General features: G+C 43.5%; 1 protein-coding gene and 1 long non-coding RNA gene across 2 annotated transcripts in view; one reads left to right on the top strand and one right to left on the bottom strand.

The window, feature by feature from the left end:
- LOC146575304 (uncharacterized) overlaps positions 1–25,467 on the top strand; it is a 429,876-nt gene that overhangs the window by 18,351 nt on the left and 386,058 nt on the right. The gene's annotated exons all lie outside the window — the stretch shown is intronic.
- Positions 11,378–16,695, bottom strand: LOC146575306 (uncharacterized). The gene is made up of 3 exons (XM_085269959.1): positions 16,564–16,695; positions 12,666–14,018; positions 11,378–12,340 (listed from the first exon to the last, which is right to left on the bottom strand). Exons 2-3 carry the CDS (start codon positions 13,923–13,925, stop codon positions 11,882–11,884), a joined length of 1,719 nt encoding a protein of 572 aa, XP_085126085.1. The 5' UTR covers positions 13,926–14,018; positions 16,564–16,695; the 3' UTR covers positions 11,378–11,881.

The raw sequence follows: 25,467 nt of genomic DNA on the forward strand, positions 1-25,467 counted from the left end.
CGCATGTATTAAGTCATGATATTGATGTGGGTGACCATAAGCCCATAAAGCAGCATGCATACCGGGTAAATCCCACTAAGCGGGCCATTATGCAGCAAGAAGTCCAGTATCTTCTTGACCACGGTTTTGCTTTCCCCAGTAATAGCTCTTGGAGCTCACCATCACTTCTCGTTCCAAAACCCGATCAAACTCCCCGTTTCTGTAATGATTTCCGAAAAGTAAATGCTGTTACGAAACCCGATTCGTTTCCTCTCCCACGTATGGAGGATCTGGTCGATCGTGTGGGTTCGGCAAACTTTGTAACCAAACTTGACCTCTTAAAAGGGTACTGGCAGGTCCCCTTAACTCAACGCGCATCAGAAATCAGTGCCTTTGTTACACCCGATCATTTTTTGCAATATACCGTCATGCCGTTCGGGTTGAGAAATGCCCCCGCCACATTTCAACGACTGATGAACACTGTGTTACAGGGAGTCGTAAATTGCGAAGTGTACCTGGATGATATAGTGGCCTATTCCTCCACCTGGACTGAACACCTCAAGATTCTCAGGGAAATATTTGACCGGTTGCATGATGCCTCTCTGACACTGAATCTGGCTAAGTGTGAGTTTGGAAAGGCGGTTGTAACTTATCTAGGGAAACAAGTAGGACAAGGTAGAGTCCTCCCTGTTGCTGTGAAAGTGCAGGCAATAGTAGACTTTCCAGTTCCACAGACTCGCCGGGAGCTGCGGCGTTTTTTGGGCATGGCAGGTTATTACCGTGGGTTCTGCAAAAACTTCTCTGAGGTAGTAGCCCCGTTAACCAGTCTTGCCAGTCCAAAATCGCCATTTGTGTGGACAGAGAAATGTCAGTTCGCTTTCGAAGCTGCTAAAGCTCTCCTTTGTAGTGCTCCGGTGTTGGCCGCCCCTGATTTTACACATCCGTTCAAGCTTGAGGTGGACGCCAGTGTTTTGGGGGCAGGTGCAGTGCTCGTGCAGGAGGATGACAATGGCATTGACCACCCAGTCTGCTTCTTTTCTAGAAAATTTCTAAAACACCAACTGCATTACAGCACGATTGAAAAGGAAGCCTTAGCCTTGCTATTGGCCTTGCAGCACTTTGAAGTGTACCTGGGATCTAGTCCTGTTCCAACCATTGTGTTCTCTGACCATAACCCTCTCCAGTTTCTATCTCGGATGCAAAACAGCAACCAGCGCCTTATGCGTTGGTCCCTACTCCTTCAGGACTTCAACATTGAGATCCGATATAAAAAGGGCTTAGAGAACGTTATGGCTGATGCCCTCTCTAGGGCTTAAATCAAACATCTTTGTGTGGGGTTGGATGTTTGATTTTTTTTGGGTGGGGGAAACTGTTATGACCCAGTGATGTGTTTGTTGGTATTGTGCATCCCACCGGAGGATGGTTGGTGGTATTTTCCCTTTTCTTTCTTTTTCCCTCTCCTAGAAGGTGGACACCTAGGCGTGGCTGCTAAGTATCCGGGTGGAGTCTTTACCTATCCTCGGACTGGATAATTGATGGACCACCTCCAGTACTTAACGTCCGGATGACAGACACCTGGGAGTGTTTTTGGGGAACCCCGTTGACTCGATCACGGAGTTGTGTGTGTGGTTATTGTAGTGCAGGCTGGAGTATTCACGTGTACCTCTAGCCTTGCCATGTAAATAATTGTAAATAGGTTAACAAGTGGCGGTCACTTTTTTTTTTGTATCTTTGCTGTATAACTTTCACTGTCGCAGCCTAGTAGGCGTGAGAAGCCGTTTCTTTTGTTGAACAAGTTTTCTCCTGTTTTTCGTTAGGTAATTAGGTAAGAGACTTGTCTTTTGTTTTTGTTTTTCTTTTTTTCTAGGGAAGTGTAGGGAGTGGGTTTTAGGGGGTTTTGTTTATTGTTTTGGCATTGCTCACTGCCGATGAAAATAAATGGCTGCTTAAATACTTGACAAAGGTGTCTTTGTTGGGGTTTGTGCGTGGGTGGGAAGTGAGTGGGGCGAAACTTTTGTTGCGTTTGATTGCTTGCCGGGACCAGAACGTAACATTCCTCTTTCTGCAAGAAGTCGGGGAGAGTTTAGGCATTAGCTCAGCTTATCTTGACCTTACACACTGGAGTAAAGTATACAGACGTATATCATGCTTTATCTGACATCACAGCTACTGAAGTAAAGAATGCATCATGTTCTCTTTAACAATAGGCTTTGTTATGTGAAAATATATGAACACTTGAATATAAGGCACACTTGATTATATTGTATTTCATAAAAATCCCCTTACAGGCTCTGATAAATCCAGGAGGGTCTCTCCGCTATTTTGCAGGCAGTTTCATGGTCCTTGCTGTGGCTCCAAGGTCTGATCTCATGATGGGCCCCAACCAGCTTGACCTTTGACCTCAACCACTGCCTGGGCTATGCCTGGAATGTTTCTCGCTTCTCACTGCTGCACCTGTATTTCAGAAAGACTTCTATGTGGAGAGCATGTCAACAATCATCAAACCACATTCTTTAGTTCAGTGAACTTCACTAATAGGCCATCAAAGCCTCATCTGAACATGGATGCACCACTTGCATAGATTTAATACTTGTAAATAAACGGCTAATCACACAAATCACTGCAACAATAATAGTAAACATTGTTTAATGTTAATCCTTGGACTCCACCTCTTGACGCATGGACACTCCCATGCGTCAACTCACCAAACCTGGATCCCTGTCTTAAAAACTGGCCATCGTGGCCTGGAAGACAAGATCTGGAAATAAAATCACACTTCACACGTATAAACAATTATATCAAAAGAGTAATAAGCATTCAGCACGGGCAAGACAAGTGTCATGTGCAGGTTTTCTCAAATCATTAAATCACTATCATTACCATAATTCGCCTCAGACATGGATCATCCCATGTGCTCAGTTAACATTAATGTAATCGGTGACCGCCCTTAAGCAAAGTCACCCCACTCATATATCCCTATGGGCTCAAAGTGGCCAGCTAAGAGCCCATATTCAACTTTCCCAGAAACACCGTAACCTCTTATTTGTTTTACTCATGTCACTTGTCTATTTCAGCTGAATCTTCTACATGCAGTCTCAGAAAAACAAACATTAGCAATACACATTGACTGTGGTCAGACGGTGGTCAGACACAGGTCAACAGGTTCCAGAGGTGCCATAAAAACACCATAAAGGTAGCCAACCCTAGCTGTGGAAAGAATGACAGTCACATATAAACCCAGAAATCCTGTAGTAGGAAAACATTAACTAATCCTCTTATAAATCACATGATCAAACACATGATTAATCATCTGCTGTAAAAAGAAATGTAAATGTTAGCGCTGCGCAGGTGTGTACACTTTCTCACAGTAATGTCTGTGAGCAACACAAGTTAGTGGATGACACACACATAGTAAATTCACAGACAGAGAAAATGGCATTTAAAAGATTAAATCGTCATGCAACCTCGAATGTTGCTGACATCTTTCTGCTCCTGTAACAAAAACACATAAATTCATCCACCCTTTTGTCCTGTCTAGGTGGAGGTTAACCTTGAGTCGTGGTCAAGTCCTGTCAGCTTTTACCAGTCAGTCAGTTTGTTCTTTATTTCCATTCATTCATTCATTCATTCTTTGCTGATAGTGGAACCTGTCGTCGCATTTAGTTTCCACTTCCAGCAAAATGACGTCATGTCGAAAAGAAAAAGAACTTTAGATGGGATTACATCGCTGAATCCTTTTTAGGCTGGGACACTCATTTAATAATTGTCCCAAATAAGTGGCTTTCTCCTGAGCCCATTTCAATGTGGAGAAAACTCACTTGTATCAGCTTTCTCGACCGGTCGTATAGCACTTTTAATTCCTGACGTGCAGATCTGCTTAAAGAAAAGAAATAGACAAACAAAATCAGTGCCTGTTCAAAAGATAAAAATGAAAAATAACAGAGATTATCAAACCAAACTTTCAGTGCACTGTGAAAGTATCAAAATAAAAAGGCCTTGTTAAGTCATGACACAAACTCCTCATCAACTTCACAACAGGAGAAGAATCATCAGCTAGATTCACTCCAAACCAACCATCAGCTGCACAAAACACAACATAAGCCTAATGTCATATTAGCTATGAGTTTAATCACCAGGTCTGTGCTCTTCACTCATTTAGGCCACAGATCTATTTTATTCAATTTTCCTTTTTCCCTTCATCATAAAACATGTGACATGCTGTCATGCACTTCACAAAACAGTCTGTTCTGACGTATTCAGAGTTGTGTATCTAAATACAAGATTCACTCGCACATCAAACAGGAAACTCAGTGTTTTAGAGTTTCCACTTAACACAACAAACTCCAACACATCTCATTCACTCGTGCTAGAATTCAGTCACCTTTCATTAATCTAAAACGATCAACTAATTTGCATATCAGCTATTAACTCACTAAGTTGACAGGACGACAGAAAAGCATGTTCAAAATAGTATCACAAAAGACAATTCCCCTCATACAGTAAATTACTTGTGCTGCTCAATCAAGCAGGAAGCTTCTCCCAATTTACCATTTTAACACTAAATTTATTGTCTGATCACTGGTTGGTCAAACCAGGATCCTTTTTCCCACAAAAGTTAAACTGTTGTCCTGCAACCTGGAGAGTCAATTTTTTTTTCCGTCTCAATTTTCCAACTTAAGCAGTCAGTTTTCTTTTCCCCAGGTTTGCTAACCCAAATTTTGATTTCCCACATTTAATAACAGCATTCCTCTGTGTTTCCACTTACTCTCACTCTGTTGTCATCTCACTCTTTTGTCCTCTCCCACTTCAACAGTCCAATAGCCGGCAGTTCTCCTTCAGCTTTGTCCTGTGTTCCACTGTCTCTTCTTGCCATTTTACTCCACAGGTGGCAAATGTCAAACTCCAACAGTCTCCTCAGTTCTCCTCAAAAGTTTTCTTCACATGTATAGTGAAGTTGCAGCTTGTTGGAAACACAGTGCCATTCATCCGATCAGTCAGGATGATGGGTTTGCTCTTCTCTGATGCTGTTTGTCCACATTGCTGCTGCTTTGCTAGGACTTTTTGTTCAGGACTTGCTGCTGTCTCTTTATCATGTTATTGCTCTTTGGAGCTGCATTCTTCAGGGAGGAGTGAGAGCTTGCTTGCTTGTGAGGTTGAGAGACACATGGCACTGTAAATAAGTCAGCCAGAAACTTGGCCTGCATGTTTCCAATGATGTTGAAATATAACTTTCTTCCGACTGCTGCATGTGGAAAATTGATTCAGGTCTGCTTTTCACCTGAAAGTGACAAACTAAGACATTTTCATTATCATCATCACTGCTTAATCAACACACATCTCTCTCTCTCTCTGTGTGTTTGTGTGAACAATCCTTTCTTAAAAGCAGAAAATGACATTGTAGTTGTTTTTCGGCTGATCAACATGAAACCTTTTTCCTATAATTATTTTTCTTCTACAATATAAATTCTCTTCTCAATCAGAGGCAATTACTTTTACACAGCGCACAGAAACACTGTGATGTCAGACACATTCACACTCACTTTTTCATCTGCATAAATAAATCACATGGCTGATGATACCATGATGATCCATAAATATGATCACACGTTTATTTAATTATTTTCAACCCAACAAAACAAATAAACAAAAACATGATGCTGATGCTATGAACACTCCACACACATGAGTCAAGATGCAGGAAAACTGCTCATGGAAACGCTGCACACTCTCTGTTTCCCTTTCTTTGAGTAGTTCTCAGACAGCTCTCGATCTGATAATGTGTAGCTTGCTCATCAGCTCAGAAAAAAAACCTGCAACGCAACATCACACAGTAGTTGCATGCTCTGCCCACAGCGGCAAAGTCTTACACTTTCATATTCAATACAGCTTCTCCATCATGTACCTTTAGATGTTTCATACAGGGTTCAGCATATTAGTTGTTTTCACAGGTGTGCTCCATATCTCAACAATGGCTCATAATAAGACGACAGTCTTTCACACAGGTCAAGTGCCTCTATGCACTTCATTAGTTTAAATATTTGCCTATATCACTTCTCCTCATATGTCATTGTACTGAATTTAAGCAACCACAAGCTTAATGTAGATTACTTTTAACAACTATCCACCTCAATTAAATCTATGGTCTGGCACACAGGCTGCTGTCGATCAGGGCAAGTTAAAGAATAAACATTTTGTGTCAGCAAGGGGTGGGGGAAAGCCATTCACCAGAGCATAGCTGCTGATGTGGGCTGGCCTTTTCCACACACTCTTCAAGGCTGGTGTGTTTCCTGAAAACTTCTAACATAAGCCTGCGATTAACCGCACGGCTCAGGTCCACGTGAAACCCGCGCGACCGCGCTCGCGTGCACCCGCGCAGCTGTGGAGCCTTCGCTCTCTCTCTTTTTTACATAAATACTTTGTGCTGCCAGGAGCAAAGTCCAGCACAAACGTCTGTCTCCCTCCGACTCACTCTTGGTTGCTTAGAAACCCATGATAACAACAACAGCTGCTGACGTCACACACCACGCGTTCTGCTCCGCACACACTCACACACAACAACAACAACGAGACGACGACGAAAATGACAATAACACAAAATAGGCCTACTGTCCAGCACAATCTGGACCCCGCGGAACTTCTCAACACCCCACAAAGCGGCGTAGAACTCACCTCTCGCTGCACAAAGTAGCGAGGAACCTCTTACCCCACAAAGCGGTAAGGAACCTCTTGCTGCACACAGTAGCAAGGAACCCGGGTTTCGCTCCACAAAGCAGCGAACTTCTCAACGCCTCACAAAATGGCGGAGACTGCACAACGACACGGTTATAGAGTCGGCCTCTTTAAACTTACTTGGCGTTGCTTAGAGTGTAATATCAGCCTCGAGTCCCGCCAATCGTCATTCATCGAGGAGAAAAGACAGACCGCGAATCCACAGGAACTTCCTGGCTGACGTCAGTCTTCCAGCGTGCCTCTCCTCCCCTCGGTGAATGCGACTCCAGGGCTCCGGCATCGAAGGACCAATTAATGATAGGTTTGTAGCTTGTACCTATCCGCTGGAACGTTGAAGACAATATAATTACACTGCAAAGCAAGAGACAAATAGGCAAGCTTCTTCATGTTTCTCGTGCACGGGAGAAAACCGGACAAAGCGCCGTCCCTTCGCTTGACCCCAGTTGCTCTCGTCCGTTCTCCCGTACCACTGCCCTTTTATTGTGTTTGGGCCCTGACAGGAAGGGCATGGTTTGGTTTTTGGCTTTGTCATTTCTGCAAATGAAAATGGAACATGTAGGGATTATTTCAGGTCTGTTTTGGTGAAATGATTACAAAAATAATTTATGACCAAAGAAATAACTTATGTTACGAGGCAGTATTACACCATATTTAGAAAAAAAATCAATTACGAGATTAAAGTCGTTAATATTGAGTTAATTACGTGAATAGGGTTAAAAAAAAACCTGAATTGATTACAGAAAAGATACATTGCTAAAATAGAGCAGTACTAACATTAGCTGGGTGGCCAAGCAAGTGTCTTACACATGAGAATACGTCACAAAAAAAATTAAATAAACTTTTGCAGAAGTAGTTCTCTTGGTACACAGACTGCTCTGTGAAAACATTTCAAGTTTAATATCAGTTTAATATCACTGAAATTTATATTTCAGTGAACATGCAAATTACCCACAGTTTATCACAACTTACTTAGCTAGGATCTGCCTCGTGTCCAGTCGAAAACTTCGCTGCAGGACCGTGAGTTGAAAGATACATTTACTGCGACTCCCAAGATGCATTGCAGTAAAAACCATCCAATCGCCTTGCTTAAGATCTGTTGACGTGTCGCTAAAGGCGCGCTGTAGATAAATATTGCAATTTGTAAAAAATAAAATACTAAAATTTGCAATTTTTAATTACATAATTAAACACTGGGCCAGTTTAATTTCGTATTATCGCTGGTTATTATTTTAGAGTAAATAAAGGAATAACGGGTAGCACCAAGCTGTTGTTATCTTCATTCCCATAGCGACGGCGGTCGAGGATTATGGGTAGTGTGCAGTTACGGGATTAGTGCGTCTGCGTAAATTGGTCTGATTGGCTGGAGCCGAGTGCATCCAAAACTAACAGGAGTGGTGAATGAATCTATAAATGTGTTTTACGTGTGAAATGAAAATAATAAGATAAGATAAGATAAGATAGAACTTTATTAATCCCTCGGGTGGGTTCCTCTGGGAAATTCGACTTCCAAAAAAAGCACAGCAACGACCGAAGTTACAGTTACAGAACTGTTATATATATATATATATATATATATATACACACACACACACACACACACACACACACACACACACACACACACATATAAATACAGAGACAAATATAAATAAAATATACAAAGGGGATAAATAGAATAAATAGGAATAAAAAATAAAAATACAAGTGAATTGCACATTTCAAGTATTGAGTCTATTGCACTGTTGACTATTTACAAAAAGTATTGCACAAGGTATTGTACAGTGAGGTGCAGAGGCACTACAGCTTAGTTAATAAACCTAACAAAGGATTATGTACGTTAAATCTGAGCACTTTCAGATCGTGAATCAGTTTGGAAAACACTGTGTGATGGCCACAACATGAAGCCATTTTATTGTTGAATTATCAGTGATACTTTCACGTGTTTTTGTTGAGAAACGTTAACGATGTCATTAAAAGAAAGCATTAAATTAGGGAGAAAAACCCGTTCGCGGAGAGGGTCCCCGGGTCTCCAGTTAGATTGTGCTTCACGACGTCATGTTTCGCCGTGACGGGGTTATTATTGGAGTAAATGGATGGCTGGAGCCTCTGCTCGAAGCGTCTCTGATCGCCGCGAGCGCGTTCATATTGGAATGAATTGACAACCCACAGCGTCACATAAAAACGTGGAAGGGTACCTTAGGCGTCAGCATGAGAAGTTAAGGGACGTGACAAATCGTCATTATTTTACGCGTCGGGAGTGAGAACGGGTTGGTAAAAGTATATCCTTGCTGTACCCTTAATGCTAATTATGCTAAATTAACCGCTGCCTTTGCCCCTTTGGGATTATTCTTATGTCACTGGGATGTTGACCTTTGACCTTCACATTAGAGAGATGGGCAGACATAATTAGTGTATGAATTTTAAAGTAACAGGTAATAAAGAGAGTGTAGCAAATGTAGTCAGGTTTATTACTCTGTATCACACATGAGTGCCCGAGGGAGGCGGGGCTGACTGGGGAGACACAGGAAACAGAGAGACAGGGCTGACTCGACATGAAACGATGAAACGTGGGACACGGGAACAGAAACTAAACACAGGCTGAAATGAACACTGAGGGAGGGAGAACTAAGATTACTGAGAGCCTGATAAATAAGAAGAACAAAAAGCAAGAAAAACAAGAGTCAAAGAAAAGCAAAAACACAAAGCATTGGGCCAGGACCCACTGCTGTGACATTTATATGTGATAAAAACATTAAAAACTGCTCAGATGTTGAAATCTTTCTACGTATACTTTAGGTTCAGCTCTCCAGCCTGGCATTTGGTTAAGCATGATTCAAACATTTGATTTTGTTTAACTGGTTTTAATTATAGTTACTTTTTGTGAACATTTGTTGCAGCATTTAAAAATACATCATTTATTTTCAAACTTTTATTTGATTTAGAGCATCATATTTGACCAACGTAAATGTTTTAATTTCATATAAAATAACTGAAACAGTGAACTAAATATCTGAAATCTTTCCTTCCTTAAAAGTTATAATCCTACTTAAGTTATAGTGCAAACGCTTAAGCAACAAATATACTTGATGCTAATTAATTAATATTTCCCTTTGATGTTGCAACTATGCGGTCACTTCTGTCTTTAAACAAAATAATATTTTCCAGTTACAGAAATCATAAAGTCCAAACTAAAGTGCTACTGTTGCTATATGCATTTTATATAAATCATGGATGATGGTCCTGACATGAAGGAAGAGAAAGTTACAGGTTGCATCCTTTGACTTTGTCTCCGTGCCTTTGGGCCATTTTCAGAAGGACAGATGTTTCTGTTCAATTCTTAAATCAATTTTTTCAAACACAAACACTATTTTAAAGCTTCTAGAGAGTAAAATATTCATGATAATTATAATAACAATAATAAAAACAAAAGCTCTCAGATCCATCAAACCAAGCAGCAGAAAGAACAATAACTGAAGAGAAAACTTTAACCTTGTAGACTTCATTATGTTCCAGCTGCTCTACAGACGCTGTGACCTCGAACTTAAGCAGGTCGTAACGTATGTGCAGCTCAGTAACTTCATAATCAGACCCTGTGGTATTTAGGCAGCAGAACAACTAAGAATAACAACTACAAATAATGTTTTTAGGTTTCTGTTGTACTGCAAGGTTCTGTACAGGAGAACCAAACCAAGAGCAAATATTACGTCTCATTTACACCCGAGCACGAAGAGCCATCAACATTTAGCAAATTGAATCATCTTTGTTTAGATGCAAGAAGAATCATATAGAAATGAAAAAGTAGAAATAGAAATCCAGAGCAAAGATATCCTCTAATTCAGCGTAGCACATGTGCAGCTGCTGCGATTCACGTAAGCATTCGGCTCGTCGCTGCTGCAGATTTTTCTCTCGCTGTTCTGGCTCACAGCGCTGCAAACACAAAAATAAATATCCCCAAAGGTGTGAAAGGGAGCTAATTAGTAAGAGTATTGTTACTCTCCGCAGGAGTAGTCCAGCAGTAGAAACCAGTCCAATAACAAGGTGTGTAACATCTAGCAGGGTGACAGAAAAACCCAGGGTAACTTCTAAGGACCTCAACGTCTCTCTCACATTGTGTTTTTTAAACATGCTTCCATTTGTCACTTCAGTCTTTACTCTGAAATACAGGAAGAGAAATCATGGCTGAAACAATTTCTCATGAAACCAGGGGTGTGGTCCAACAGTCAGTTTGGTGAGGAAGGTTCCTAACTGAGAGAAGTGACCCAGAAGTATCTGTGTAGCAGCCACAATGAATCCAGATCATGAGCTTTATTAACTGATCAAAGTCTCTTCTTTCATCTTCTGTATCATTCAGTTTGCATTGGTAATGCCCATTATTGTAATGCTTTTTTAAGACCAGCAAAACTTTATTTCACTTTGGGTTAGCTGGGATAAGTGATGGATGGAGGGAATTTTACTTCAGCCACAGAAATCCTAAACAGGAAGGAGGAGCAGAGTTACAGTGGATCACTATCCAGCAGGGAAACAAGGTTTATTTCAATTTCTTGGCCATGAGTGAGATTTACTGAGTGGGCAAATTAGGGAGACGACACCATCAGATCCCGAGCCCTCCATGTGTTAATCAAGAGACGGCTGCTGTGCTACATCCATAAATAATGAATAAATTAGGAGCTAAAGCTGAAAGGACAGTTTATTTGTACCATCAGTGAAGATATTTTACATTTGAATTTTTTATTTAACATTTGCAAGATTCAATAACATAAAGAACCTGAACAAGAAAACATTTATGTGGATCAAAATACATTAAAACAAAAACTTTATAATAGGAAACAGAGTTTTCAACCAACTGATGAAAAGAAAGCTAACCACTTGACATGAACACTACAGTAGGACAGTTTTGAAAGCTTAAAATGGAACTAGGGGAAGAGTTTGATTCACAGCTGCCTCATCAGATTTTTACAGGAGATTCTATCTGAACTCTGTGGAGCCTGATCTCAAGCTTTTTGAGTCTGACACAGAAACCAGAGGATCTTTCTGTGTCTTCAGATTCACTGTGATCCAGTGATGGGAGTGATTTCAGCCCTGAGTGATCGCGCTGATGTTTGCACAGAGCAGACAATGAGATGAATGTTTGGGCACATTGGTAACAGTGAAACAGTTTATTAGTAACGTGGGATCATTTGTGTGCAGAGTATGAACTGAGATTCCTGAAGCTCTTGTCACACTGGTCACAGCTGTAGTTTCCTTCCATGTGCGTACGTTCATGCCTGTTACGATTATGTGAATGTGAGAAGCTTCTCTCACAGTGTCTGCACTTGTGTGGTTTCTCTCCTGTGTGGACTCGTTCGTGTGATTTAAGATGACCTTCAGTAGTGAAGGATGACCCACACTGATCACAGAGGTGCTTTTCAACCCCACTGTGAATCAGTTTATGTCGTTTTAAACCACTTGATGTGGTGAAGCTTCTCCCACATTCTTTGCAGTATTTCAGTTTGTCTCCAGTGTGTCTACGTTGATGTACTTTTAGGGTAATTTGCTGACTGAAAGTTTTTCCACAGAGGTCACAAAGAAAGTCTTTCCCACCACCACAGTGATGACAGGGTTGAGAACTGGATCCATCTGTGTCGCTCTGCTTCTAAACAAAGACACAAAGACAGTGTAAGTCAGTCCTTCAACATTTGTATCCTGAACGTCGCCTGAAATAAAGAGCATCTCTGCAGACGTCCAACTACATTTGACTGTTTCAGTTAACACACTCAGTTTACTGGGCTGCAATAACTACAATACTACCACCATAATACTACAGTAATACTAAAATCATAACTGAAAGGAAAATCTGAATAATCACTCAGAGCTGCTTTTCCATGCAGTAGAATTGCTAACATGCTAACACAGTTTAATGAGCAGAGTTGTTCCAAACAGTCAGGCTAAAATGACAAGAAAACAATATAAATACATACCTCACAGTAGCTGCACTTGTAGAGTCTCTTTCTGGTGTGGATCTGTTGGTGTCGTCTCAGGTCATGTGGAGATTTAAAAGTCTTCTCACACAGGTCACATTGATAAGGTCTCTCCTCAGTGTGGGTAAACATGTGTTGTTGTAACTGTGCGTCTGTTGTAAAGTATTTGCCACACTGTTCACAGCAGTACACATCATGTCTGGTGTGAATGCGTAGGTGTGTATTTCGTCTCCCTCTCTGGCTGAAAGTTTTTCCACAGATGTCACAGCTGTATGGCTTAATTCCAGAGTGGGTAACTAGATGACTCTGTAAGCTGCTACTGTGAGTAAAAGCTCTGCCACACTGATCACAGCTGTACGCTTTAACTCCACTGTGGATGAGTTGGTGTTGTTTTAGGGAACGCTTCAAGGAAAAAGACTTTCCACACATGTTACAGCTGAACGGTCTCTCTCCAGTGTGGATGAGCTGATGCTGTTTTAGTTTAGCCTTCTCAGTAAAACCCTTCCCACACTCATCACAGCTGTATGCCTTAATTCCAGAGTGGGTAACTAGATGACTCTGTAAGTGGCTACTGCGAGTAAAAGCTCTGCCACACTGATCACAGCTGTACGCTTTAACTCCACTGTGGATGAGTTGGTGTCTTTTTAGGGAACGCTTCAAGGAAAAAGACTTCCCACACAAGTCACAGCTGTATGCCTTAATTCCAGAGTGGGTAACTAGATGACTCTGTAAGCTGCTACTGCGAGTAAAAGCTCTGCCACACTGATCACAGCAGTATGCCTTAATTCCAGAGTGGGTAACTAGATGCCTCTGTAAGCTGCTACTGTGAGTAAAAGCTCTGCCACACTGATCACAGCTGTATGCCTTAATTCCAGAGTGGGTAACTAGATGACTCTGTAAGCTGCTACTGTGAGTAAAAGCTCTGCCACACTGATCACAGCTGTATGGCTTAATTCCAGAGTGGGTAACTAGATGACTCTGTAAGCTGCTACTGTGAGTAAAAGCTCTGCCACACTGATCACAGCTGTATGGCTTAATTCCAGAGTGGGTAACTAGATGCCTCTGTAAGTGGCTACTGCGAGTAAAAGCTCTGCCACACTGATCACAGCTGTACGCTTTAACTCCACTGTGGATGAGTTGGTGTGTTTTTAGGCAACGCATCCAGGAAAAAGACTTTCCACACTGTTCACAGCTGAACGGTCTCTCTCCAGTGTGGATGACCTGATGCTGTTTTAGTGAAGCCTTCAGAGTAAACTCCATCCCACACTCGTCACAGGTGTGTTTTTTCTCTCCCTTTCTTCTGTGAGGTTTGTCGGCCTCCTGAGAGCGCTGACTTCTGGCTCCATGTTGGTCCTGCAGTGACAGAGATACAAACAGAGGCAGTGAGTGAAATGCAGTCGTGGAACAAACTCAGCCTTCAAACTCCATTAACACTAGTTTTAAACCTGAAGGTGGAGCGTGGCACCAAACACCTTAAAGGTCTCTTATCCCCACCTGCTGGTAGTTCTAACACATTACATCCAACCTGCTGTTAAAGATAATTCATGACTGTTCAAACACTAAAATCACACACACACACACACACACACACACACACACACACTATTTTATAATTTAGATTATTTTGTTGTTTCCTATTACATATTTCTATAATTTGTATAGATTTATACAGAATTATTCAGTGATAATAAATCCTATGTTTGTTTATTCTAAAGGAACCCCGTTAGCTTCCACAACAGATGTTGCTCGTCTTCCGTCAAATACTCACATAAAATATTACACAATAAAGTGGATTCAAGATATCCACATAATTGCACTCTTACATCCACAGTGAGGTTTCACAATTGTTCAAATATAAGCAATCAATAATAATAATATCAATAACATTGAGGCACATTACACAAATTTCAAAAACAAATCATGTCTTACAATATTTACAACAACTAAAAGCTCTGTAAATCGGCTTTTAAGTGTTCATTGAAGTTTTGAATAATTCTCTAATTTTTTAAGGCAACTTATTCCACTTAAAAGTTGCTCTAAATGTAACAGTTTTACAAAATGTTACTTTTAACTCGAGCATTTACTAAATTGCAGCTTGTTGAAAACTGTGTAATATGATGATGTATTTCATCTGGATACTGCAGCTGAGCAGAATAAATGTGGTGTGTTTAACAGAATTGCTTTCTTTAGAACTACAAGTAAGCCATAGAATATTTTAGCCTGTACAGGAAGCCAAGAAAGGTTATTATGCATTTTATCAATATTAGTATAGTATGAACATCTTCACACTAATCTGGACGCCTTATTCTGGACTAACTGAAGTCTGTTAAGATCTGTCTTATTAGCTGCTGACCAAATGATTGAACAATACTCCAGATGAGACATTACTAGTGCATTAATGACATCTTTCATAATGAAGAAGTGATACACAAAGAGCATTTCATAGCCATAGCTATGCCTTGTCGGCAGAGTTATGTGACATTAGTGATGTTTGTACTTTCAGCGTTAACTTGGTTTTAAAGCCTTTAAAATATACGCCGTTCAATAGTCGACCTTAATCTGACAGAGAATGTGATGATTTTGTGGATAATTAAAGTCAGTCATATATCCACAAACACAACAAGCTGAAAGTCAGTGATGCTGCTCGGTTTGCAGTCCTGAACATCACGGCACAAGCAGGATCCACTGCACTGTTAATGTGAGCTGTGTTATATTGCTGCCTCTGTTCGGTGGTGTCGAGCCAAACGCACTTTAACGTGTGTTTGAACGAGCTGACGGTTCACTCGTTAAGCTGAAAGAAAGATGCTTTAATCACAGCAGTCACACATGTGTCCACTGCACCATCTGGAACTCTTCTTGTTTACACTCGTAATAACACAAACACTAAATCCTCCTGTTTGTAGCAGTGTGTACACCTGAGACTGTCACCTGTCTGTCTGTCCTGCACTCTCTCTCTGTTTCTTTCTCTCTGATTGTGGAATAAAAGTATGAACGTGTGTTTATAAGTTACACTTGTGTTTGAATCCTGCAGCTTATCACACATTTGATTTCCATGTGTGACGACTGCAAGTGTCCAGAGTGAGGACAGACTGAGGGACCCACTGCTGCACATCATCTGTGAGGCTTTGCAGCCCTGATGATCCACCAGGACAAACTCAGCAGTGTGTGAGGAAGAGGAGGAGGAAGAGCCAGCAGCAGCTGACAGATGGAGAGAATAGACAGACTGTTCCCTGTTTGTGAAGGACTGCTAGGAAAGTTTAACATAACTGTCTGTGCTGAATCAGTCTTATTAGGTAATGTTCACATAATGTGATCATCCCAGTGTTTCCAGTGTGGGAGAAAGTACTCAGAGTACTCAGGGCCTTCAAGCTACACACTATGAAAGGCAGCAACAAGTTTAATGTTCAGAAACCTAAAGTCTGTATCAGCAGCAGAATGGAACTAAAATAAATGTTGGTTTCAGTTCTATGAAGCTTTGAGTATTTTGGATCAGTAGCTGCTGTGTTTGTTGCATCATATTGCTGTAACTGTTTATATGCTTTATATATTCTGAACTAAGTTGATCTATAGTTGTTACGTTCCCCCCGAAGGGGTCTAGGCATGTGAGAGAGGGGACCAGTAACAAATGAGTCTGGAATCAGAATGAAAAAGGAAAACAAACAGAGTTGTTCTGCATCAATAAAACTTTATTACAAAACGGTACAGGTTACCATTAACTTAAAGGGCCGGCAACGCCGTCTTACCAATAACGCCAAAGAAACAAAGAAAACGCTCGCAGCCACGAAAGGCAGGAGGACTACCAAACAAACACAATAAAAAAGGAGGCACTTCCCACACTTCCTACCCTACTCCCCACCACGGGGAGACACTCTCAGGGCCCACAAGCCCGTCTGCTCACCGGTCAGAAAGAGGCTGTCTGTCCAAAATCTAGCACAGAACCGCGTAGAGCCACCGAGGAAAAAGCCACCCTGCTCACAGCTCATCCCCAGTTTAAATAGCCTCAGAGGATGATTGCTGACTGGAGTCAGGTGGCAAACGAGGCTAATCAGCAGCAGCTGTGTCCTGGGGAGAGAGGAGAGTGAGAGAGACAGAGAGGGGTAGGAGTGGCAAGAGGGGTGGAGGCGGGGAGAGTGGGCAAACACCCCACCCACACACTCCCACAGCCTCACAGAACGTAACATTCCCCCCCCCCTTACATTGAAGCCCTACCAAAATAACAACAACAACAACCTATTGCGAGCTGCGTGAGAGCGCATCAGCCACTATATTGTCAGTACCTTTCTTGTGTATGATCATCAGATTGTAATCCTGGGCCAGGAGTGCCCAGCGCATCAGTCGCTGGTTGTGATTGTACATCCGGTTCAGAAAAACAAGGGGGTTGTGGTCTGTGAACACGGTCACCGGGGAAGCGCTGGAGCCCACATACACTTCAAAGTGCTGCAGAGCTAGAAGCAGAGCTAAGGCTTCCTTCTCTATGGTAGAGTAGTTCAGTTGATGGGGTTTGAACTTTGCAGAGAAATAACAGACCGGATGGCACACACCTTCCTCATCATCCTGCAGCAGGACTGCCCCGGCTCCGGTGGCACTGGCATCGACCTCTAGCTTAAAGGGGCGAGAGAAGTTTGGAGCTGCCAATACAGGGGTGCTGCACAGAAGAGATTTTGCCGACTCAAAGGCATGCTGGCATTCAACTGACCATTCAAAAGGCACCTTTGGGCTACACAGTTTGGTTAGCGGGGTCACGACCACAGAAAAGTTCTTACAGAAACACCGGTAATATCCGGTCATCCCTAGGAACCGCCTTAGTTCCCGTCTGGTGGCTGGACTCGGGTAGTCCAGGATTGCAGCAACCTTCGCCTCCACTGGGCGGACCTGCCCAAACCCCACCTGCTTACCTAGGTAAGTGACGGTTGCCTTACCAAACTCACACTTAGCGAGATTGAGGGTCAACGAGGCCTCGGCTAGCCGCTGAAACACTGTCCTCAGAAGGGACATATGATCTGCCCATGTGTCTGTGTACAGCACCACATCATCTAGATACACATTGCACTGGGGCACATCTCCCAACACCAACTGCATCAGTCGTTGAAAAGTAGCTGGGGCATTTTTCATGCCAAAGGCCATTACTGTGTATTGCATGAAGTGGTCAGGGGTGACAAATGCGGAAATCTCTGAAGCTCTGGGAGTGAGAGGCACCTGCCAGTAGCCTTTAAGGAGATCGAGTTTGGTGATGAATTTGGCAGGGCCGATGCTGTCAATGCAGTCTTCCATACGAGGAAGTGGAAAAGAGTCAGAGACCGTTACAGCGTTTACCTTCCGATAATCTGTGCAGAAACGGGGTGTGCCATCAGACTTAGGTGTTAGTAGACATGGGGAGCTCCAGGGGCTACAACTAGGTTGTGCCAAGCCGTTTTCTACTAAGTACTCAACTTCTTCTTTCATGACCTCACGTTTGGCGAAGGGGCAACGATATGCATGCTGCTTGATTGGGACTGCGTCTCCAACGTCAATGTCATGCTCACAAACGTGGGTACGCGAGGGTACGTCACTAAAAAGAGACAGGTAGGAGTGCAGCAAGTCAAGTACCTCTTTACACTGGGACGGAGGAAGGTGAGATAGGTTGGCCTCGGCCTTAGCTAAAAAAACGGAATTTGACAACCGCCCACATTGCTGTCCCTCAGAAAGGGTACCCAGATCATCATCACCCTTAACTTCAACACTTAGCAGGGCAACAGGGACTGAACCGGGGACAGCCGTCCCAGCAGTGTCTGATGATTCTGTCATGCTGGTGTCTCTGGTATGGTATGGTTTCAACATGTTGACATGGCATAGGCGAGTCTTCCTTCTGCGTTCTGGGGTGTTGAGAATATAGTTGGTGTCAGACACTTTTTTCACTATCACATAGGGGCCTGAGAAACGAGCCATGAGGGCAGAACTGGGCACGGGCAACAACACAAGAACTTTGTCCCCAGGCTGGAACTGTCTTTCCACTGCTTTTTGATCACATCGTTTTTTCATGTTTGCCTGGGATACACAGAGAGCCTCTTTTGCTAACAAAGTAGCCCGTTGCCACCTGTCCTTGCATGTTTTTACAAACTCCATCACAGTAGTTTTAGGCACACAACCACTGAGAAAACTCTCCTTCAGCACCTTTAGCGGACCCCGCATGTCATGTCCAAACACCAGGGTAGCTGGGCTGAACCCCAAAGACTCCTGCTTCACATCACGTATAGCGAACAATACAAAAGGGACCCCTTCATCCCAGCTTTTTCCAGTGTCGTGGCAATACTTACTCAACATCGCCTTGAGAGTTTGATGCCACCGCTCCAGTGCACCTTGTGACTCTGGGTGGTAAGCACTAGACACAGAATGAGAAACTCCAAGGGACCGTAGAGTCCGATTAAAATCCCTGGACATGAAATTGGTACCCTGATCTGTCTGCACGGTTTTCGGGAGGCCAAAGGTGGTAAAGAATTTGACTAGTGCTTTGGTAATGCTTGCTGTCGTGATTTTCCGCAGAGGAATCGCCTCTGGGTATCGAGTGGACACACACATTATGGTTAACAAGAACTGATTCCCTGCCCGCGTCTTTGGTAAGGGGCCAACACAGTCTACCAGGATATGCTCAAAAGGTTCACCGACAGCAGGGATAGGACGTAGGGGGGCGGGGGGCACCGCCTGGTTCGGTTTACCCACAAGCTGGCAAGTGTGACAGGTGTTACAAAACTGCACTACATCTGCTTTCATTGCCGGCCAAAAGAAATGCTGCAGTATACGGTCATATGTTTTAGTGACACCCAAATGACCTGACCATGCGTGATCATGTGCTAACTGCAGCACATGCCACCGCAGACTGGTCGGAACCACCAACTGCCGCACTACGCTCCAGTCTTCTCCAGGCCTTGGGGTCCACTTGCGCATCAATAAACCTTCCCAAACGAAAAATGTCTGCCTCTTGCTCCCCTCACCTCCCTTATCCTGAGCTGCTGCGGTAAAACACTGAACTAATGAAGGGTCTTCTTTCTGAGCCGTCACAAGTGCTTCCCGGGTGAGCAGAAAAGGAGCTCCAGACACAGGAGCTGGCTCAACCACACTGTGAGCTAACTCTAAGGCTCCATTATCTCCCTCATTGGTGCAGGGCATCACATCCTTCTCTAGAATAGAGCCGATCACTGAATCTGACAAATCAACCCCCCCACCTTGTTGCTGGGCACGTGAACGAGTCAGAACGCTCACCGGGAACACATCCGGGTGCTGCAGGCTGAGGGCATCTAACACAGGCTCTATAACAGGATTGCTGGTCACCTCAGGGGTAGGGTAAACTTTCCCACCCGCGATATCATTTCCCATTATAAAATCCACCCCATTAATCGGGAGAGAAGGCCGCACACCCACTGAGAAGAAACCACTCACCAGCTCACTCTGTACCCAGATACGATGGAGGGGAGCAGGCACAAAACTCATCCCAACACCTCTTACAATGATGCTAGAGTCACAGTCAGACTTCTCATTAAATTCAAGCACACTAGCTAGTATGAGGGACTGTGAGCCACCAGTATCACGCAGAATGGTCACTTCACGCTTATCCTCGGTCTTACCAGAAAGCGAAACTATCCCCTTAAAAATGAAAGGCTTAAAACACTCATCCGGGGTCTCAGGGGAAGGGGGCCTACTGACAGGAGGCATGGTTTTAATCAGCCCAACCCCTTTTGGTTTACGTGAAGACGAGACTGATTGTTTCCGTCTGTAAGCTTCACAATCTGCGATCAGGTGGCCAGACTTAAAACAGAAAAAACACTTTCGGTCTGCCTTGGGACGAAACACAAGTACCTCACTCTTTGGGTGCTGTGCAACTGGCACCTCGCTAGCCTTCACTGGGGCATCGCGCCGGTCACACCTACCGACACTGGTTTTATGGACGAGCGCGAACTCATCAGCCAGCGTCGCAGCCTGCTGTAGCGAGGAAACCTTCTGTTCATTAATATATACCGCGATGCGCTCAGCAATGCAGTTCTTAAATTCCTCTATGAGCATTAGTTCCCGGATCGAAGCCAGGTCAGTGGCTTTGCAGGCCGCACACCACCGATCGAAAAGAACACCTTTTTCCCTGGCGAAATCAAGATAGGACTGACCCTGACCTCTTCTCAACCCCCGGAAACGCTGCCTATAGGCTTCTGGGACCAGCTCATAGGCCAGCAGGATAGCCCTTTTCAGCTTGTCATAGTCCAAGCTGTCCTCAGCTGACAACGAGGAACAAACTTCTTGAGCCTTACCCGCCAGCTTACATTGGAGCAAAATGGCCCATGAATCCCGTGGCCAGTGCAAGGCCGTGGCTATTCGTTCAAACGACTCGAAGTAGCTATCGACCTCAGTGTCACGGAACATCGGAACCAGACGACTGTTTTTCCCTACGTCAAACGGGGTGTCCGCCTGACGAATGGAGGCGGTCGGAGGAAGGGAAACCTGCCGGAGTTCCAGCTGTCGCAACCTCACAGCTGTCTCTGCCTCCACCTCCACCTTCCTCAATTCGACCTCTCTGGCTCTAGCAAGCTCTGCGTCTAAACGCCTAAGCTCCAGCTCTTTCTTTAGCTGGAACTCCCTCTCACGGTCCTCCTTCTCTAACTGGAGACGAGCCAGGCGTACACGGAGCTTAGCATCCTGCTTCGAGCCTTCACTTGATTCAATGGAGAGGGGTTCAAAGCGAGGCAATGTCATGGGTTTGTCCACAGGCAGCCCCTGACCAACAGGTGTCGACACCAATGGACCTACAGCTTGAGCTGACGCCTGCGGAACAGGCTGAGACGCTGCACCATGCTCAAGTGGACTGGCAGATACTGGCAAGGCCACTATCCCTTTCTCCACCAAGCCAGCCACAAGAGCAGCTTTCAGCTCAGCCTTACGCAGAGCTGTGGAAACAGAAATGCTATAACCTGATGCCACCTCATGCAAGTCCCTCTTCCTACAGGCGTCCAGTTGGACAAGCGAGGGGTTTTTATTAAACACGGCAATATCAAAGGTAGCCATCAATTCTAAAAACAAAAAAACTACCTGAGGCTAACAATAACAACAAAGAAGCACCACCTCCAATACACAAATGAGAAAACAGGCGGGAAAAGTGTGGCCAGAGGTTAACCAATAAATAAAAGTACCGCCGACCCTCTCCCCAGACCTGCCTACTAAAATCTTAGCCTAGTTAGCTTCTGGAGTGTACCAGGCTCGAGGCAACTTTAAAGGCTAAGCATCAAGTGCACAAAGCACCGACAAGCCTACCCCCGACAGGGAACTAATCCCCACCCGGGATTACTCCGAAAATAATAAAGGAAAAATAAAAAATGAGTGCCTGAAGGAGGAGCTTACGCTCAGCTAGACACTCCCCTTTGCTAACTGGAGAGAGAGCGCAGCAGATACCATACAACTAAACAAGCCACCGGCAAACAACTCACTAAAACTCAATTGTTATTCCTTCCATTCATATCCCGGACGAGCCCCCACATTGTTACGTTCCCCCCGAAGGGGTCTAGGCATGTGAGAGAGGGGACCAGTAACAAATGAGTCTGGAATCAGAATGAAAAAGGAAAACAAACAGAGTTGTTCTGCATCAATAAAACTTTATTACAAAACGGTACAGGTTACCATTAACTTAAAGGGCCGGCAACGCCGTCTTACCAATAACGCCAAAGAAACAAAGAAAACGCTCGCAGCCACGAAAGGCAGGAGGACTACCAAACAAACACAATAAAAAAGGAGGCACTTCCCACACTTCCTACCCTACTCCCCACCACGGGGAGACACTCTCAGGGCCCACAAGCCCGTCTGCTCACCGGTCAGAAAGCGGCTGTCTGTCCAAAATCTAGCACAGAACCGCGTAGAGCCACCGAGGAAAAAGCCACCCTGCTAACAGCTCATCCCCAGTTTAAATAGCCTCAGAGGATGATTGCTGACTGGAGTCAGGTGGCAAACGAGGCTAATCAGCAGCAGCTGTGTCCTGGGGAGAGAGGAGAGTGAGAGACAGAGAGGGGTAGGAGTGGCAAGAGGGGTGGAGGCGGGGAGAGTGGGCAAACACCCCACCCACACACTCCCACAGCCTCACAGAACGTAACAATAGTGTTACATCATATTCTATAAGGATGTTATGTGTTTGTAGACTTTCTGCCCAGTTTGACCCATTTAGTAGACGTCAGCCTGTTTAAGGCTCTGATATCTATTCTGTATGACTTACAGCAGTTATGACATGGTCTGATTTTCTCACCCAATAAAGGAATATTTCATATATCAGTCTACTCTTCATTCTATCAGACACAGTTATCACAGCTCCTACATTTGCTTTTACACATATATGTAAGCACTGAGCCAAATTTAGTAATGACAACATATTAAATGAACAATATTTGTCTCTTATATATGATACATCTGTATACACACTGTCACAGATACTTGTCTGTGAGTGAAGTGATTAATATAATAACTATAATATTGGCCATATTATATTTACATTACCACAGTGAGATGACTTTAGTCTCATGAACAACATCAGCTAATTGTTATTTACAGCTAATCTTAAACGACTGTTCAGCACAGAAATGAAGCCCAACAATCATGTTTCACAGTCCTGTGGTCTCAGCCTCAGATACTCATCAAATCACACAGAGCTCATGTAGAAACAAATGAACTAAATATGTTCTCCTTCATTTCTGTCAAACAAAGCTGTATGAAACGTTTCCAGCTGTTAGTATCATGGTTGCTAGGCAACCTGGGCAGCGCGACGGAGGCTAGACGTCCCATTTCACGAGCCTACGAGCCTCGCACTTCGGCCTTAGCGGCCTTTGAGTACGCGGCCCTTGAGGACTTTAAAGCTGCAGAACCTGAATCGGGATACAGCCATGATGATCTCCAGCCTCGTGCTCGCCAACATTCTCACCTGAGTTAAGAAGACGATCACTGAAATGGTCTCAGCAGGTCCTTTGATGACAGCAATGAAATGCAGTGGTAAGGCTTTTTGGGGATTAAGTTCGTTTTCATGGCAAAGAAGGACGATGCAGTTCATCTGATCACTCCTCATAACATTCTGGAGTGCAGGCAAAATGCTATTATAAAAACTTAAGCAGCAACTTCTCCAGGTTCCAATATTTATGCAATTCTCAAACCTTTTGGCCACGACTGTATAACCTCTTCTGAAGTTTAGTGGATGTTATACATGGTTATGCTCAGGATGTGTCGGCCAGTTTCCACTGGAAACGCCTTTTGGTTAAACTGTCAGCGAGGAATTTGCATTTGCACTGTTACATTTTTATATAACTTTAATGCACATAAACAACAGCTGCTTGTTTCAGTGAAAATACATTGATGGCTTTTTAATAAAGTTGTGCAGCTGTAAAGTATTTTGTCTGGTGTCAATTATATCGTCAGCTACATCGTTATGGCAAATGTTCAAATGTATATGGTGATAAATATCTTTGGTCATATGGTCCTGCTCTGTCTGTCACCTTCTGTGTTGAGCTCATTGTTTCCTCTGTAGTGGCTGAGCTGAGTCCAAGTAGCTGAAAATGTTCCTCTGCTGCGCCGTCAGACTCTCCTCCTCCTGCTGATCAGCTGGGACACAAAACAGATCTTTGTTAGGCTCCACACTGCACTGAAGAGTCAAAGTGGCTCATATGTTCATCTGACAAGTAAAAGAACACATTTTTGTTTCCCGAGGTGGGCAACTTGTTGGAAACAAACACAAAAGCTTTGAGCACTGATACCTGCCATTGCTGGCTTTGAAAGATGCAACGCCAGCAATGTGGATTGTCAAGACTCAAACCAATCATCAAGCAAAGACAACAGGGATCATTTGTTTCTGTTTATTTAGCATTCACAGCATTTGTAGTTGCCTTCTGTGCAGGGGAAGTCCACGCACACTGTGTGGTACCGCCATCCACAGAAGGTGCATTCAACCTCTGTAAGAGAAACGAGGTTGTCTGAGACTGAAATGATATTCACTAAAGAAGTGGGGATTTGTAAAACTTCAAGTGTATGATAAGGTGAAAACAAATACACAACTGCATGTCATGTAGTTGAAGGTTTTTTTTCCTTTGGAAGACCGGAAAACACTGAAAGTTACAAATTAGTCCTTTATTTATCCAGGTAAAAAAAAATCTCATTAAGATTAAAAATCTCATTTCCAAGAGAGACCTGGCGTCATGGCAACACAAGTCACATACCACACAGGTATATAACATTTAAAACAAACACAATATCCCAACATGTGTAACAAATGTATTGTGCTTGAAACAAATTCAGAATAGGTGATAAAGCAGCTGCACATGTGTGTCACGAGTAAATCTGGCTGTATAACAAACAGAAACAAGTGATCCTGCTGTCTTTGCTCAATGGTTGGTTTGAGTCTTGACAATCCACATTGCTGCCATCTTTCAATATGTTTGAATGCACCAGTGTAAGTGCAGCCACTCAGACTCAATGTGTTCATAGAAACAGGTGCAGATGTGTCACGAGTTCATCCAGCAGTAGCTATGGCACTTGGCCACAGGGGGCAGCAGTGGACTGACCTGCATTTGAGACTGCTCCAGCTGCTGTGACAGTCAGTAGATCTGCTACAAATTGCAGATCATATGCAAGTTTTGAAATGACATTATAAATATTCCTAACTTAGCCACGGCAGCCATGTTGATGTATTACCTATATTGGCTGAAAATGTTCATTTGCAGAGAAAAGACACAGGCAGACTGTGCTTACAGGATGTTACATGTTATTATGTGATGTTACTGAAATCATCATGAATAACAGGAGTGGTGATTCCTGTAAC

Source organism: Mchenga conophoros, linkage group LG4 (genome assembly GCF_057382185.1).
Source record: "Mchenga conophoros isolate Kocher_MC1m ecotype Shallow Benthic linkage group LG4, M_conophoros_male_GT1.1, whole genome shotgun sequence".
NCBI lineage: Eukaryota > Metazoa > Chordata > Actinopteri > Cichliformes > Cichlidae > Mchenga > Mchenga conophoros.